Below are 19,486 nucleotides of genomic sequence, written 5' to 3'. Positions count from 1 at the left end.
GTACCGCTGCACCGTTTGGCGTCAATACAAAGTTGCTGTAAGTTTGCAGGTTTTAACCATTTAACCGCGGCGCAATTACTATGAAATAAGCAATAGATTACAGCGCGCGTGATGCCGCGGACCGCTTCCGCGAAACGCCATCTCTCGGCAAATTGCGGGGATTTGTGCGATCACGAGCGATATCGACGTGAGCTATCGATTTGGAATATCGATAATGGGTATGAACTAGAATGTTTGGATTGGACACTTAAGTTATATTAGCAAGACTGGAAGATCTCGAGAATCTTAAACGCAACGGTTCAATTTCGATTTAAAGTGGTCAGCCTCAGACTTCATTGATAAATAAGTTAATTCGTACCTACGGTGCTATATTGACGGGGGCGGGCGTTATCTAATTGCCTAAATTAAGCTGCCAAATGGTTCATGTTTCCTCCTTCTAAAAACTGTGATATGCCAATATCCTACAGTATTTTCAGGAGATGGCGATGACGTATTCAGATAAACATCAATAAAATTGATATAAAAGGTAACGCAAAAAGGCCAATCGAATCACACAATTTTCACTTACAAATTACAATGTTGCACGTTTCAACTTCACACGCTTCCTTACGAGTTGGCGACGGAAGTCGATGTTGACGCTCGGAATAGTCCTTTGTGCGCCGTGTTCTTTCTTATAATACGCTCGTTTCTACGCCACATTAATGGTCACAAGGGGTTAAATGTAATGAACTAAAGTAAACTTGAGTATTGAGAAAGGCAGCTGTCGGTTTCGGCTTGAAAGACGTGGTAGTAGGTGGTAATGTCTTTTTGCCTTTAAGAGAGAGTTTAGTAACTTCATCATACCAAATCAAAGCTTCTTAAGATCTCTACGAACATTTGAACAAGGATATGTGCAAAAGGGGCATAGATTATTGATTGGCTTGAAGACTCAAGTTTTATGATAAGCCTAACCACTGAAATTACACTCAAGAAGGACATTTGGTGTATCAGTAGGCTAAATAAAAGAATAAATGATCACAATCAAGACAAAATAAGTACTAAACCAGACAATAGTTTTAAATTGAAAAGACAGGAAATTATGCTTTTGCCCTTGGTAATATTATTATTGCCAAATAAAAGTTGCTTCGAGAAATTTCCCAGAAAACAACAAAAAAGAACATTTATCTAAAAGTAATCGTTTTTACGACCCGTGTTAAAAATTACCTGGCATTTTATTTTATTCGTCTTGCAAATAGATAATCTTGAAAAAAAAACAAGAAGAAATCAAGGAAAGTTTAGGCTCGGACCAAAATGTATTGTCGCTTTATAGAGGTACTGAATAGATTGTTTGCTGAGAACGTGGCATAGACAATGGCATAGACAAAAGGGAATGCCCAGACGCAGGCAGAATCGGTCGGATTGTTAAATAATGCCAAACAGATGTACGGTTACTAAGGAGAAACATTTATTTCATTGTTTAAGGTCTGATAAAAACTGCTGTCTAATGGTTAAAAAAATTCAACAGTTTTTTTAGTAATCTCGTATTAATTTTAAATCAAATTATGTTTCGTAAGTTCTGTTCCTAACTAAACGGGAGAACAATCATCTTGGAACAAAATTACATTAGNTACATTGGCCTTTCAAAATAATATGTAATTATTTTTAATCTAACCATGCTGCTATCAATTCCCCGTAGGGTTAGGACGCACCCATCCGAAAACTCGATAACATTCCAATCGATGTCACATCGCCGAATAGTGACTCAACTCGGAATTACTCGAATAAAAGCGTTTTTTCAGCGTCTCGCTATCTGTACAATGTCTTCGGCAATACAGGTAGACAATATTATTTACCCGAGACGCACAAAAAAAGTATTCGAAAGCAATTAACTTCGGTAAAGCTTCGGTGGCGTCAGGCAGATTACAAAGACTTATCACTTTTTTGTTCCACCATCCTTTTGGAAATAAATCGTATGATGTTAGACTTAGAACTTATTTTTGAACAATTCGATCGGTGTGGTAGGTGGGTATGTATTTGTTTTTGTTAGATAACAAATTGGCCGTTTTAGTGGACCTCCGATGAAGTCGTCGGTGTTGCCCTTTTGACGCTATAAAATTATTTGTCATTAGGACACACTTAGATGTCAGCACGCGACAAAAAAGGGTATTTTCCAAACACCAAAAGTTTTATATGACATACTTTTATCGGGACTTACAAAGAAGTTTTTTCGTGGGTGAAAATAGGCTCTATCTGTATCAAGACAATGTAAACCAGTTAATGGTGCAAATACCATAGCTGATTTTAGAAACATGCCAAACTAAGGAAGGAATACGTTAAATCAAATCACAATAAAATGGCTAAAACATGTCGAATTTTATAATTAACTGAGTATATGAACAAGATTACTCAATGTAAGTACTATCAAATCATACTATACCAAACTGGACCTTATTCTCTTACAACATGTTTGTGAACGAATTCCTGTGCAAAAATGGTATTTACAGCAAGATTCGTTCAAATGCTACGTTATTAACCAAGGGGAGGGCGCTACATCTAAACTGAACTGTCAAATTGCAGCGTTCTCTCCTAGTTATTTCAGTAGTTCCATTTTTCGCCACGTTCACTGTGATCGTAGTCGCACAGTAGCGACAAAGTAGCGTGTACGTGCCAACCGTGTAAACAATGTAATGCGTGGGGCCGGTAACAATAGCTGGCAATTTGTGATCGACGAATATTGATGCTTGACGTAATTATTTAAAAAGTATAAGTTCGATTTTTATTTTTTTCTGGCCAGTTATTTTTTATTTTTTTTATGAACTGGCATGAGAATTAATAAAACCGCAAAACTTTTTTCATAAAATTGGTTATTAAATCCCAATTTAAACATCATGACCATAAAATAACTGTGTTTTAATAAGTCGAGTTCATATTGTCGCATTGAAACACCCTTCAAGGTCTGGACTGCATTATTTATTCAAAACACCACAATACGGGGCACACAAAAAGTCGCGCCTTCAAAAAAAAGTGTCGCCGTCAAAAACCCGTCAATACTATAAGAACAGAGATCCTTCATTGTAACTCGCATCGGATTTACTGCTCTTATGATTTATGCCCGTGTTTGATGCGGACAGCCTGGATACAATAGCCTTATACAAGATGTGAGGCAGTATTAAAATATTAAAATGCGGTCACAGCAACACCAGCCGAATTGTGCTTTTACGGCTAACCCTTCTGAGAAAAGGTCGTTGATACGGATTTATGAAAATTTTATATCATACGATGTTATGATTATTAACGACAGCTCATTTCAGAACGTTCCAGTGGCCCTAAACTGCTGAGCGCTTTAAAAATGTCAATTAATAATATGACAGAGCTAATGGCTTAATTTGGTACTAAATGATTTTTAAAAAGTTTGGCTTTGATACTAAATGGTTCATCATACTTATTCATGAAAGTAGAATTCGAAACGAAGTAACAATTTCAAGTTATTAAAAATTAGTTTAAGGATGCAAATCATAACTCTAAACAATTTTACAACTGAAGTAGAAATCCTGAATTTTCTAGCATTTTGTTTTATGTTTTTAAACAAAACAGAAACAAAACACAGAGACGTAAAATATTCCAAATTCAATAGTGATGTTTTATTTGAGCCATGAGCGTTCCGAATTTAAATCGGCTTCGGATTTCAGCGCCGATTGAATTGCCGAAACTCGGTCGAAATCGATACCTAAACATAATCGATTAAACACGCGCTGGATATCCGACACAATGGCGACACACGTTTGGGCGCGAATTTAAATTAAATATTTGACTTCCAATTTTGAATTCATAAAGAATGGAGAGTCAGCCTTTCGATTTGAATACCATAAACAAAATATCAATTAAATTGTAGCGTGAACTCAAAATAGTAAAATTCTGGTAGATCAGCGTTTTTAAAAATTCAAAACGATAACATGATCAATTTATTGAAAAGATTACTGTGTTCCTGTTTAAATCACAATGACAAATAGCGTGTTGTGCGAATGGTATCCGCTCGATTTCTTAAGTTGTAAATAAAACTGTGGCGAAATCTCTTTTATTCTTTGTGATATATTTGCGAAATTAATTTAGCGGAATGATTTAAACGCCCACACCTTTGACGGTGACACCGTTCTATTCAGTGCAATGCACCCTAATACACTAGCTTCCGACCGCGACATTGCGTGAATTTCTATTTCCTTGTCTTGTCTGTAACGGTACTAAGTACTTATTATGAAACTACGAGTATTCATCAATCTATCTCTACATAATAATGTCAATAATTGTGATACTAAAAACATAATTTGATATGAATACGGTTAAATATCCTATTAGCAAATCGACGTGAGAACTACCCAAATTATATTAACAGCAAAACGCGTAACTTTGAATAAATATTCGAGAAATGATGAATAACATTAAGTCTGTAGAATAAAACGCCAATTTAACATAACCAGTTCTCAATACGGGCGTGAGAGTTAACAAATGTACTAACAGAAGATTAAGACGTTGTTAATCCCCCAAACTGACCTCAGTGTAGCCAGCCCTAAGATTTGACGTTTGCTAATGAATGAAAAAATATGCAAAGAAACTTGAGCATGTTTCCTAAAGATCCTTTATGAGGGTCGAATTTGTAAAACAATAAACATTAGCATTATAATGCCGTAATTAAAGCGTTCAAACTGAAAAGTGTTCATTAGGACCTCATAAAAATTCATATCAAACACTTTGTGCGGGCATCAACATTTTACGTTCGATTCTGTGCCTTATTACTACAGTGCTAAAGTTTGAGAAATTCTTTTCAAAAAATTCAACGAATAGCCAAACTATTAAGCGTCCAACTGTATACAATTTGTAAATAATAAATGATACGGTTGAACATAAAATGTTTCATCTAAATTATTTGTGAACATCAAAGAACGCATTCCTAATCATTTTATTGGGGACAGAAAAGTATTTAAGAGAAGATAAAACTTTAATAGAGCACTAAACGTTTAGAAAAATGTTAGGCGTCGTTCATGTGACGTTTATTGGAACAAAGGATAGTAGATTGATTTCAATAATGCAAAGAGGGCACGTCAAGCTTAACACTATGACGCCATGTTACTTGTAATAGGGGCGATTTACAAGGACCAGTCTAATGTCTCAGGGCTATTATTATTATTCTGTCTAATGGCTTCAATGGTGCGAGTCTCAGGGCTAGGTATTTCAAAATGATTATTGCATAACTGTCAACTGTCAACACTGTCAGAGAACTTTTGAATTTCGAAAAACAACAACAAAAGAGGACAGTAAACTTTAAATCGAAATAGACATTGCTGAATCCAAGGTGGATGTTGATACATCAGACTATTTCTGTGGGAGATTACATCGGCTGGTAGGTATCACGGCTCTATTAAAACACGACTTTCGGCACAGCTCATTTGCGGGCATAGTGAGAACACACGTTTTTATCGATAAAATTACTGTCAAGTGAAATAAATTAATAGAAAAAAAATGTGAAATCAAAACTTTATTATGATTGGGTAAGAATGATTAATAATACTTNAAAACTTTTATAGAGCACTAAACGTTTAAAAAAATGTTAGGCATCGTTCATAAGACGTTTATTGGAACAAAAGATTGTAGATTGATTTCAATAATGCAAAGAGGGCACGTCAAGCTTAACACTATGACGTCTTATGTTACTTGTAATGGGGGCGATTTTACATAGGTGACTAGTTTATAGTCTTAGGGCTAGGTATTTCAAAATTATTCTAGACTAGACTGTCAGCTGTCAAAAAACTTTTGTATTTTGAAAAACAAAAACAAAAGAGGACAGTAAAATAGACATTGTTGAATCCAAGGTGGATGTTGATACATCAGACTATTTCTGTGGGAGATTACATCGGCGGGTATCACGGCTCTATTAAAAATTAAAACACGACTTTCGGCACAGCTCATTTGCGGGCATAGTGAGAACGCACGTTTTTATCGATAAAATTACTGTCAAGTGAATAAATTAATAGAGTAAATGTGAAATCAAAACTTTATTATGATTAGGTAAGAATGATTAATAATAGTTAACTGATGTACATAATTTATTCTTTTAGAAAATACGTAAATCCATTATCTTATTAACTAGTGCATGACGACAATATCTCGGTCATAATAATAAACCACGCAAAAGTATCAACTCGACATTAATAATTTCTGAAAGAATATCACGAGAGCTTATTTTAAAACGCGGACCCGAATGTCATCACTCATTCGATTACGTTTTAATTTTCTCATCACTACGAGACGCTTTGATTAATTCCACTTTTATTTGTATAAGAATCTAGCCGCCAAGAGACGTTTGATCCCGATACGCCGGAGACCGCGACGACAAAACGTCTTAAGAATTTTTCACTACACTGAAAACACGACAAAAATAATCGATCATAATCTCTATGGTATTCCGTTGAAATGAAAAACCTGTTTTCATCGACCTCTTTCGAGCCGACGAGTAAATGGTATTTGAATTTGGAAATGGAATCGGAGGCAATAAAACTTCTTGGTTGACATTTGTTTTTCCATTTGTCATTATGTCGAATTCCTTGGCGTGAAAATTAAAAACAATCCTTCATAATTATTTTTTCAAACTAAATCAAATAGGTAAACTTTTTAGTTTGTGTTAAGATGAAAGCTGCCAGTGTGTATTATTGCAGCCAGCTTTCTTCATCATCTATTCTGTGAGTTTGTACCTCCTCGTATAAAACTTTAGGGTCATCAAATAATACAAACCCATTATTATCTGTGCTGTGACGAAACTTATCATCACGCAATAAAATCGCTGTTCCTTTCCTGGAGCTAGTATTTCACACGCTCCCGCTTGTAACATAGAGGGGTAACACCGTGACTGGCGCAGTGCGATATTGGCGCGAGATGACCGACACAATTCCACTATCTGTGACTGTGACGAGTGCCTTCGGAATTTATCGCCATATCGCGCCGAGTAGACAGGTTGACGCTCCCTTGGTTTGTTTTGGAATCGATGTTATTTAAATTGTTCCGATAGTGTTAACAGGTCGGTAAACAATTTATTTTTTAACATTTGGTAGTTTGACCGTTGATAGAATGCATCAGGGTTTGGGTTGAAACTGGTTCTATCGTTATTAGTCACAACCTCTACCATTAGTGATTTAGTTGTAGATTTTGCCTTAATCTTCCTAATGATAATTTTGTAAACAAAAGCTTACTTTTCAGCCCTTAAAATAAAAATAGGCATTCGTTAAATAAGATTTGGCTGAAACTTAGCTTACCTAAATTGCCTTGTTGTAACTGAAAAGAAATAAATGTTGATTTTTTGTTTCTATTCGACAATTTAAAAACTTTTTGAAATTAATCGTGAATGATAAGCTAAATTATAATAAAATAATATTTAAATAATAAAAGGATATTGATTGCATTGATCAAATAACATAATTTCAGAGACTATCGACCAAAATTGGCCCGTAGTTAATAGTTATTATTACTACTTCACACTTTTAATTAATAACAAAGACAATACCGGCAAACGGAATTCCGTTGTGACGTACGATCAATCTTCGCCCTATTCCAATCGTGCGCATCATCAATCTTTGGTTATTTAAAACGCGCGACACTGCGCTTGTCACTATTTGGGCCAATAATGCGAACAAAACGAATTTAAACGTTTATACAGTCAGGAATGTTAAGGACTTGGGGGTATGTTCCGATATAGTACTGATCACTGCTCAGTGCTCTCACTGGTCATCACTGGTGGATGTGGAGCACTGTATAGTGCTTGCAGTGCATATCGGAACCCTTGATGTTACTTAAACATTCACGAGGGTTGAGATCATGTTGACACGATCAGTCAATTGAGATACTTTTTTCATCTGTCAAAACGTAATTTCAATTAAGTTTGTGACGTCACATCTGTTTAAAGTTAAAATTGTAATTTTGGAATATAAATAAAAATAATTAGTATCTTAATTAGGCATAATAACACACACTTATTAATGTCTGGCTTAATACATAACATGAACAAATAAGGACAAACAAGGACATTATGTTTATTATGTAAATCACAATTTACCAAATGAAGTGTCAATCAATAGACTAAGTATGCTAATGTTTTTGTTTTTTACTTTTATCGCCAATAACATTTATAATGGCTAGTAATTAGAATAATATGGTAATCTTTATACATTATCAGATAACAATGGCTAAGTATCAGCCATCAAAATAATTAGAGAAGCATCATTAGCCTGGCCGATTAAACATTCAGAACGCAATATGGCGACTCCGCCCAGAATATCGGAGTCTCTTCTAATCAATCAACTTTAGATTAACACGCGTCTGCTAAGCAACAGACAAAAACAAATGAGCCGGGTAGTGATGGGAAAAGAATCAAAGGGTCGATATATCGATAAAAAGTCGATTATGTCTTTCCCCTGAAAACTTTTACTAGAAATAACTATACGAGTGGACGATCATAGCCAGTAAAGGATTTTATTTCGTCTCAAGACTTGAATAAAGTATAAAATGAGATTTTCAGTTTGTATAATTTCGCCAAATCTAAATAAAAACTTAGGTAGGTACCTTCAAAAGCTTAAACGACAACATAGTATGTGTTTTTTTAATATTGTAATTGCAATATTAAATAGCTTGTACAAAAGCTGGCATCAATTTCTTAAAACAGTGCTGGATTTCTTAAGTTCCCGAGGCTCATCACTAAAGCTCAGCCCGGGACAGGAATCGAATTAACCACGAACGAGTTAAGACACCAATTAAACTTTAACAAAGGCTATCTACAATGAGACGGGGAAAAAATTTGATAGATCAACTCTTTAACGTAATCTATCATCAACACGTATCTAAACTAAAATCTATCTTAATCTCATGGGCTTACGATTGAATTTCAATTGTAGTTTTTGGAGAGAAACTGGAGAAGGCTGTTGGCACAACATCTTATATCGATTAAACACATAATTAATCACGGGAAATGATTCCGAATGAGATGTTATTAGTTATACCACTCCCTATTAACAAGTGAAACAATAGCCAAGGTTATACATGTTGATTGCATTATAAAACCATCGTTTCCTCTATTGGCGATTAGCACAAATTAGTTGTTTAAATTACCATAATTTTAGTCGATTTTTCACTGGATCTCTTTAGCTCTATCATGAAAATTGATAAAATTTAAGACACTGATTTTGATTTCAATTATTAGGTATTGTATAATTTTAAAGGGTACTGTAATTTCAAACTTTCAACCAATAACAGACGTATTTATGTACGTCCTAAGCACACTGAAAAGTGACAAAGGTTTTAAATTCGCATTTACATTAAAAATCTGACAATCGTTTAATCCCCGTTAACATCATCCCAAGAGATCACAATTACTCGCACATCAACCTGTAGCGCCGGTGGCCGATGGCCGATCAATCAGCGCTAACGAGCCGGCCATAGACAACCCTCGTTTACACGCATCGGCCCTAAACGACCACCTTTATCCTGTTTACTTTATCGCCAACAAATTTTATCGATAAGATTTTAAGATTAGCGAGAGGGCATCCTTATTTGCGATTCTGATATGCAAATCAAAGTATTTAAGACCTTTCTGAGAGAAAACGGTTTTAGGTATCCATAGATAGAGTATTTTTAGTCTATGCCTAAAAAGTCATAAAGCTCTATACTACCTAAGGTCTTTAATATCAACTAATTAATCAATACAAAAATAAATGTACGCAAAATCGAGAGCGGTAATCCAAAATGCAATCGATTAATATCACAGCAAAAACCTAATCGATTCTGGAACACCCACCAAGCTAGGTATACGCTTTAATCAACATTTACATAATCGTTTGTCGCTCGCATTAAATTAAACCACAGATTAAACGCTCCACTCGTAAAAAAAGAAAAAAGTTTATTTTTAATTTCATTTTTTTAAGACGAAGACAGAGTGCTGAGAAGGTGCGGGGCGTGGCGGACTAACTTTCATTACTCATGAGCAATAATAAATGATAAAACATTATTAATACGAAGAGATCAGTCCGAGTGATGTCGGCTCATGAGATTAACCTGACTCGAATAAATTAATTCTACTAATTAAAAGTTTTATGTTTGCCCCTCTGGCGCGACGTAAAATATCTACGGCGATGATGGCGTTCGTGAAAAATTTGGATGACGCGCCACAACCGCATAGTGTGTCAAGTCATTTTTTTAAGATTTTCAAATTAAATGATAAATCGAGGCATAATCAAAGTCGCGTATTAAATCATACGAATAACGATTAGTTTTGCTGTTATCGTATTCCGCGTAATAACGACCAGAAGTTTATTGGGCACGTTCGGATATGATAAATTGAATAATAATTTATTTCGAACCAGATAAGCAGGCGTCCGATCGCAAAGTACGATACTCTCAACGTGTTGGGTACCCATTACAACGTATCGTAACAAAACTGTTTCTTTTTGACTTATGGTCCTTACAACATTGATTTTTATCGGTTAGTGTCAGCACCATTCATTGTTAATAAACTTGACTGTATTTTCCGGCAACAACTGCTTTTAATACTGAGAAGATTGCATGCTTATTTACAAAGAAAATCCTTTTAGAAGAGCTGAAGTCGATAATATTTGGCAGATTATTATTCAAACTGCAGTTTGAATTTTGTAAGTGCATTTAGGAACAATTACAGAATCAAGTCGACTGTCAAAACTCAATTCTAAACAGTGCATTTAAACCTCAAAATGGCCGCTTATCGCCAATTTGTCAAAAACATAATTACAAGCCGGATAGCATCTGTAGACGTCAGACACCCACGTTCAAGTTAGCATTACAGATCATAAATAAGCAAAAGAAGCAGAAGTACACACCTGACCACGACATCTGCCTAATTGAATGGGTTATTTTACTATTCCTGGCACTAGTTTTCTGTAACGTTGACGTGAAGAGGTCGTCGACATAAATTAGAGAAGAATTTAATGGAATGATGATTTATACATGAATGACGTGGAAATTATGAATGAACGTAGAAAAATTGTTATGGATCTAACCCCCTGCCGTCTGTGGGTGAGGTCATCAAGAAATGTAAACAGTTTATTCACCAGGGAAGTTTTTATTGTTAATTGGTTTAATAAACGCAAATCTTGTCAGCATATCACAACAGCTGACAATACTTCAATTATCAAGCTTTTTTCTCGTGGAGCTTATTTAAACCAAGGGAAACTTTACTAAGGAAACAATTTAACATGTACCTAATAAAGAGAATGTCTACGTTACAGTTGTAATAAATTCAGTAGTGGGATTAGAACTAATGTAAACAAAAATGCATACAAAAGAGAAACCTACACCCTAAGCATGATAACTAACCAGCTATTAATTACTTCTCAACAATAACTATTGATTTGACTAACAACAAGGCGGTCGGATATCAACATGATCTATCTAGCGACAATGATGGCGCCATTTACAACGGAGATCAATTAATGCGAGACAGAGATAGAAAGATGCAGCGAAGCGCAGGCGCAAAAAAGACGGCTAGGTGGTTATCAATCAAGCGCCCGCGCAAGATCTCAACGCTCGGGGCGATCGAACGATCTCCTGCTTAATTATTTCTATTATGATATTTAAAATTATAATCATTATCTTTACGTATAGGGTCCATATGGCAAATTCCCACACGTATGAAGCGCAATCATAATTAATATTGTCTATCTAAGGATTAATTACTTATTGCAACATTCATTGTCGGTGAAATTTTAGATTTATCAAATTATCGAATTTAAAAGTTTTACTCAGTAAAATTATTCTTCTGTTCTTTTCTATATTTGCTATAATAATCTGAATAAAATATAATGTTTCAAATGTAATTTTAACGTGATTGAACTTTTAACTCTCATTAAAAGCCCATAGTCTATTTATGACTTACCGAAGTCGTCAATCACTCATGATCTTATCAAGCATCTACACAATATAAAATCGTTTATACAGTCAATGACTGATTTAACTTATATCCGATTGGTATCAACCATCAAATAACCTTAGACCTCTCTTTGTAAACTAATCTAAACTTGAATAGGATCTTTCTAAGCTGGTGGTTTAATATCATTCGATCGATGATCGTGAATGGGGCATTTGGTTATGATAAATTACAAGAAATATCAATCGGTACAGATTAATCAAAACATGGTCGATGCACCGAATTGTGGGAAAATGGACTTACCTCGCTTTTGCATGAACGAGAACAGATCGTCGAGGAATTCCTTCCTTTGTGGGTCGTCGCTGATCTCGTATAACTGTAACAAAAGACGTTCAACGTTAATCTTCTAGTCTGTAGTTCAATTAGAAGTAGTTAGTGACTTTTTTAAACTTCTGTCAATAACTCTGGAAGCTTTACCAAACTGTTAAAGTGTAAAGAAAATGGAAAATTTCGTCTGTAATAGATAAGATTTGCTTGCTTCTGCAAAACGTAACGTGTAGTTAGGTACAAAGAGTTAACTCGGTTACTCTCTTTTACTCTCATAACCTTTCTAATTCGGCACGCAAGAAACAAGCAAGAGGCTTATTTTAACTATGTATTAGAAGTTAGTCTAATTCGTATACGAAACTGCTCAAACTGTATTCAATTTCCTAAACCATTTGTGCGAATTGATATATTATAGCAGCAACTTAAATTTAAAGATAAGGCATAACATAACATTTTCCACGGAGTCTAGAATCGCCTCGCATTAAGAATTTACCTATCCGTCTATTATTAAGACAATTCTCACAGTTACACTTAAAATGTGCAATTAAATGTAATAAACATATTAGCATTCAGCCCAACAACTTCTAACGGCGGTGACCACGTGCGCCCGCATTTCCGTGGCGCAACATAGAAATTGCATTAATAATTTACGTGAATAATAAAATATTCTCATACTAGTCATGCACTGTCAACTGCATAATGATGACAAGAGACACTTTGTCTTTACATTCAAGTTTAGGGGTCGATTTTACCGTTTAAGTTAGTCCAAACTACTTTGTATTCAATTTCAACGTTACTTACTTCATTGGACTTGTGAGTTTACCTGTATTTTAAAAGATTTGAAGTTGGATTAATGTTGCATGGTTAGGGCGATTTGTTTATTGTGAGATATTGAGCTATCGATATTGGTGTTTATCAAGCAAGTAAGTGTGTACATTTTAATGTTTCTGTTTCTTTTTAAATAACCAAACAGTGTCACATAATTTCAAAGTCAGACTTTACCCAAAGATTATGACCAAAAATTAATCAAATTGATAAGAACACTGTTTCTGATCGTTTTTAGTAAAAAATGCGAATGCTACCTTCAATTTAAATACCAATACACCCCGCAGAGACACGTTATTGCGAGACCTAATTGCTCCGATATCCGGCAAGCGTGTAGAACGCACGATAACGCGTCTATCGCTGGAGATAAGAGAAACGCTTGATTGCCTCGACTTCAGTGGGCGGTAGGCGGTCTCGAAACATTGTTATTTTATTGGCGAACTAAGCAAAATATCGTAGGTTGACCCCAAAATAGGTTGCGTTTATTATTCTTGTAAATGCAAAACATCGCTAAATATAATTTATAATTGTTTCCAATTGTGAATTGTTAGTGAATTTATAAGTTTAGCCTTTAACCCCGCAAATTAAAGTCTATGTAAAGTTTATAATACAACGATGCTAAACTTAGAATGTGTCAAAGTCTACTTGACCTCGACTTGAATTATCCTCCTAATATTATAAATGCGAAAGTTTGTGTGGATGTTTGTTACTCTTTCACGCAAAAACTACTAAACGGATTTTGATGAAACTTTACAGTTTTATTGTTTATAACCCAGAATAACATATAGGCTATAATTTACGACGATCTGTGACAAACTAAATTTCACGCGGGTGAAGCCGCGGGCATAAGCTAGTGGAAATATAATATTCTATTTTATAATCCAAAAATAGGCATGAAGTTTAACTTATACTTATTTTTTCCTCCGGAAACTGTGACCTCATAATTCTGTTTCTTTACGCAAAACATGTACAAATTCACATTAATTTACAAAAAAGTCATTGGTGGTGTCGTCCCTATAAGGCGCCGTTCATACTCTTCGTGGTAAAATTACCAGAACAAACATTTGGTGTCAAGAATGTGTATACGATCAAAAATTAAGACCGTTCTGGCCACAACAGTCTGATTCTTACAACGCAAACTTTGGCCCGTTAAGTTTAAACAATCACGTAGAAATAGGGTTGTCAAGTATAAATAAACAATCGACAATCGTGTTGTCGACAAAAAGTTTCTGATCGTGAACCATACATTAAATGAGGAAAACTTAATTGGCCAACAAGCACACCCTGCTTTAATTATTTAGTTTTCTCTACTTTTGGAACTTTTTGTACAAAGATTAAAATAAATAAACACTGTAAAACTAACTGAAAAAGCTGTAATGACAATGTCGACTACCGTCACCTAGATAAATATTAGCGTAAGCTTAAGGGAACTTTTAAATTGAAAGTCGTTAATAAAGGATATTTTTTCCAGTTCTTAACCCTTGATTTGCCTGCTAACCCTGTCCTCACAGAGCATAAGCAAAACTGAAGATTAAAACGTAGTCGGGTAATAAATAAACATTGTAAAACTGAGAAAAAGCTGAAATGAAAATGAAAATGTCGACTGGCGTTACCTAAATAAATATTAGCGTAAGAAGTTCTCCACTTTTAAAATGAAAGTCTCGTATATTTTTCGGACTTAACCCTTGACCTGCCGCTAGTGCTAGCCCTGTCCACACAGAGCACAAAACTGTCCCAAGCCGCGACGACAAGGCGGTATACACACGATCAAACACCATCTTATTTGCATTGCCCGAACAATTACATCGGGGCACTTAGCGCTAAGAACTGGGCCGTGGGCAGACATCGAAACGCCATTTGACACTTCCTGTTTCCGTCTAATATATTTGTACACAGCTCATTAAAGGCATAGTAATGGACGCATTCGGGTCAGGGCGTGCGAAAATAACGTATTACACTTTGTGAATATTCATGACGATTATGACGAAGTATGCACTTTAGAAGATTCAGTTTATAAAGGCATCAACAAGGTACAAGATTATGTGATGTGACATCATTATACAATTTTCTGATAACATTCGGACAAAGTAGTTTCTTTTATAACTGTGTAGGTATAAAAGAAGGCTCAAATCAATGAAATACACAAAATTGTAAGACAATTTCAAGAGTGTAAGCGCTCTCTTTCACACAAAAATGTGTCTCTACCTTAAAACTTAACCCTTCATCTGCCGCGGCCAATAAAACAAATGAAGGCCATCGTTAATAATTGTGTTTTTTCGCGCTATGCGGCGCTAATCGAAAACGCTCGGGTGATTAATCGAGGGGGGCGAGACCGGCCCGACAGTGACGATCGGGAAGATTGATGCGAGCTAAGGATGCACGGCTTGACCATCGATAAGTTATCGATAGAAGTTGCAAACTTCGTTTAGAAGCCGTTCATAAAGTCGCAAATTCCGATACGGAACCGAAATAAGTATTGGAAATTAAATCGCAATCACAAACAGAAATCAATATTCAAAAACTAAATTTAAGACGTCAGAATCGTTAAAAGTCCAATTGATGTAAAAAGAATAGGTAAGCAAATCTATCTAAAGATGAAATAAATAACTAAAACATCACATTTAGTTATCAATCATGAATAAACACAATTAGGAATTAAGATAAACTTTATCAAACTTAGCAGTAAAGCTTAAACACTTGCATCCATACATAATTACAAAATTATGTGATGACCAAAACATCGATGTATCGAACATCACTAGAGCGACGACCGCCTGTTGCCGCTATTAAGAGTCAAGCGGGCGACTTAGCGGAGTTAGCAGACTCTTACGGACTGTTTATTGACATCACTGACTTATACTATTGAAAATATGTACTAATAAGATAATAATTATAAGTATAATAATACAAAAAATAAAATAACTTCACGTATGACGTTAACCAGACGCAAAATAGCGCGATATAATGATTCAATGTTTGTCTGATAATGACAATAATAAGATTGGCACCGTCAATGCAAATTATTACTGATTGGCACGTACATCGTAACTTGTTAGTACCAAAAGGAGTCGTTTGAAATTTCATACTCGTTTATCAAATGACAATGATATTATATTTAACCCGAATGACCTCTACGGCACTAAAATGGAAGTTAAAGTCATTAAAGTTTAGATTACGATAGAGATAATTAAACAGACATAACAATGTACGCATTATAGTGGCCTATAAGTTTAATAATATATTATGCATATCAATTATCGCAAATGGACATACGATGTTATTCGTCGCTAAGGCTAACTCGTCGTTTGCGGGCGCGTAGCGAAACGATTCCTTGGTACAGTCATCAGCACATCAGACTGTATATCTGTTGAAAATTCACACCTATTCAAAGTACATACGAGTGTTTACATTGATGCGCCGTCTGTATGGCAAGACGATTATCATAACAGGGCCCAATATTGTCGCCCACGGCCAGACGAAATATTTGAATCACAAAACTTGTCCCTAAGCTGGTAATCTCCATTGTCAGTCGCCAATTACTGACTCTCCCCTTCCGCCTGGACGCATAATATTGTAAAAATATCAAGCATAAAAGCTAACACGGCTGAATTATTTTTGTTGATGAACAAATATACAACAATGGGACATTGTGGCGGAATATAAGTCACACATGTCAAAACGCTGCGATGAAAAAAACGTAACTGAATTTTACGTGTTTACAGTTAGGCAGTTACACGCGGTTCTCCAAAACAAAAGGATCTAAAAACACTTGTGTGCTTGTTTCGGAAACATAAGCTAATATTTTATCAAAATAAATTCACGGTTGTGGTTTTTATTATCTATTCTATAATTCTAATCCTATATCTTGGTAGAATTGTTGATTGCAAACATTGTTACTTGTTACGTTTATATTTGCCTTTACGAGCGCATAGCATATTTTACGACTTATAAGCACCAATCATGGGCGATTGTCGCAATGCCATCAAACGAATTGCATACACATCTATGCGATTTTATCGACGTGACCTTACATTTGTAATTGAATTGTTCAGCCGTCCATTCATTTGTAATAAACGTTTGAACGTGATAACACAATATGGAATTACAGTAAAACAACATTGTGTGTATTACCGGAATTTACCGGCTAAGTGTAGTCAAGATTGTAGCAAGGATACCTTGACTTCTTTGTTTAGATGTTTGTTTAAATCTCAATAGACCAAAGGTCAATTTTATCAAAGACAGTTAATTTGGCATGCCTAAATTATATTTCTATGTGCCACTATCGCAATAGGCATAGGACATAATTTTCCAATAAACCTTACTTTATTCCAAAAACATTTTCAAGGTCGGAAGAATTTCCCTTCGCTGCAACTAACTGCTGTGTAGNCTGTGTAGCGATTATTTAGATCCTGGCTTAGGTTTCAATAACCGATGAACTTTAGTCCCAGGGAACATGTAGCCTTTATGGATCAATTTGATCCATAATTTAGTCTCAGGGAAAGTAGAATTTCCCGGTGAGTAAGATTAAGATGAAGTCAGAGCTTTTTAGGTCAACAGTCAATAGAGACACGAGTCAATTCGCTTTGAAGTCAACAAATGATATAAATCATCAACATTGAATCATGGAAACTGGCACAAGGCATGACCAATGTTTCTGAAGACGCATCTGACATAGTAAGCAAGTGTGCTGATCGTGTATTGTTTGTACGCGCCTATAGAAACTGACAATTGTAAACGTGGCTAGATAAAAATCAACACAAACAGAAATTGAACTGTCTCAGCATCCTTAGCTTCACCTCACAAAGCAATCAAATAAGTTTGGAATATGGACAGTTCGGTGTCAATATTATTGTTAAAAACATTGCCAATTTCTATTGCATATTCGGTTTCCACTGGCGATTCCGTCACAATAAACCTAAGGCGTGAATAACCGATAGTTAATGTCTAGTGTTTCAAGTTGATAGATATCTAAATCTTAGAATATATTAAATACTAAACTACACAATATGTAGCATTGTTGTGCTTAATCCCGTTATACCATTGACAAGGATCAATTTGTGTAAAGGTCAGTAAGCCAATATCATTGTAACCTACAAACTGAATATTGGCATAAAATTCTGTTTAAATGGGTTTTCCGTCGAGTTTCTCTTCAGATCTAAAGTGACGCAAATATCCTTCATAATTTTCATGATTCGAGGAAAAAATCAATCTTGAACTTCTATCACGAAGTCGAATGACAGTTTAACTTTCCCCCTGCACAAACATGACCTTCACTGGTTTTTATTGGCGGTCAAACTGTAGATCCTGGCTACACAGGAGTTGCAGCGGTGGGAACGAGAGGTGGGAATAGTCTCGTATCTATTACGAAGTACCACTCTCCCAGTCGTCATCATCATTGTCGTTTTAGCTAAATAACGTCTACTGCTGGACAAAGGCCTCCCCCAAGGTGGTGAACGGTCTTGCGCTGCCCGTATCCAAGTTCTTCCCGCGATCTTTACCAGATCGTCGGTCCACCTAGTAGGAGGCCTGCGCACGCTACGTCTTCCAGCCGCTCTCCCAGTATAGTGGGACATTAGCTAATTAAGACATAACCATTTTCTAAGTCGACCCTATCAGGAATCGAACCAGGACCCCACGCGTTAGAGACCTCGCCACCGCACTATAGCATGGTAATTTCATAGCTATTCTAATAAACATGCCGAGGTCTTAGACTGAAGGATACTGATAAACGCCCATAAAGACGCATTATATCTTCAAAGTAATTCCATCCAACGTGTGGACAAGCTGACTGTAACACTAAAGGGATGAGTTTTGTAACATACATCAGTGTTAAGGGCACTGCATACTGTAGAGGTTTGAAGATGATATTTTTGGAAAAAAAACAGAACTTTTACTTCAAGATTTAGAATCATTAACTCTTCAAAATATCGGAGTCTTGAAAAATTATACGATAAAATTATGTAATAATTAGTACAGTTGCCGCGAATACTCGCTATTATTCGGTATTCGGCATTACTCGTCATTTTTTTGATATTCGTCGAATACCGAATAATAGCTAGTATTATTCGGCATTCGGCGAATAGTCGTCTAAAATAAACTTTTAGTGAACAAAAAAACTAATGAGTTAAAAACAATCATATTTTTATTATTTCCCTAATAAAACAATGTACCTGTGCCTATCATATTCATGAAATTAAATTAGTTAGGCTTTTTAATTAATATTTTAAATCCAACAGAGGCAGATTGTGGTGCAAAAAAACATTTTTTTCTGCACGTTCGGGAGCAAGTCGGTTTCGTTTTTCCTCGTAAATAAACCTGCCTCGGAAAATAGTCTTTCTGAATAAACAGAGCTTGCTGGTGTGATTAAGTATCGTTTAGCAAGCTTACTTAATATAGGAAATCTATTCTTATTGGTACTCAAAG

The 19,486-nt window shown here is 35.5% G+C and overlaps 1 protein-coding gene across 6 annotated transcripts in view; it reads right to left on the bottom strand.

Annotated features, from left to right (window-relative positions):
* Positions 1–19,486, bottom strand: part of retn (retained) — a 144,708-nt gene that overhangs the window by 32,433 nt on the left and 92,789 nt on the right. For all 6 annotated transcript variants that reach the window (XM_028319438.1, XM_028319441.1, XM_028319440.1 and 3 more), the window contains one exon: positions 12,215–12,287. In XM_028319438.1, the coding sequence (XP_028175239.1) occupies positions 12,215–12,287 (73 nt within the window). The remainder of the gene's footprint in view (positions 1–12,214; positions 12,288–19,486) is intronic.

This window comes from Ostrinia furnacalis, unplaced genomic scaffold, assembly GCF_004193835.3.
Source record: "Ostrinia furnacalis isolate ACB-3 unplaced genomic scaffold, ASM419383v2 OfSCF7182, whole genome shotgun sequence".
Taxonomy (NCBI): domain Eukaryota; kingdom Metazoa; phylum Arthropoda; class Insecta; order Lepidoptera; family Crambidae; genus Ostrinia; species Ostrinia furnacalis.
The sequence above is the reverse complement of the archived record's forward strand: the minus strand, read 5'-3'. Positions and strand labels throughout refer to the sequence as shown.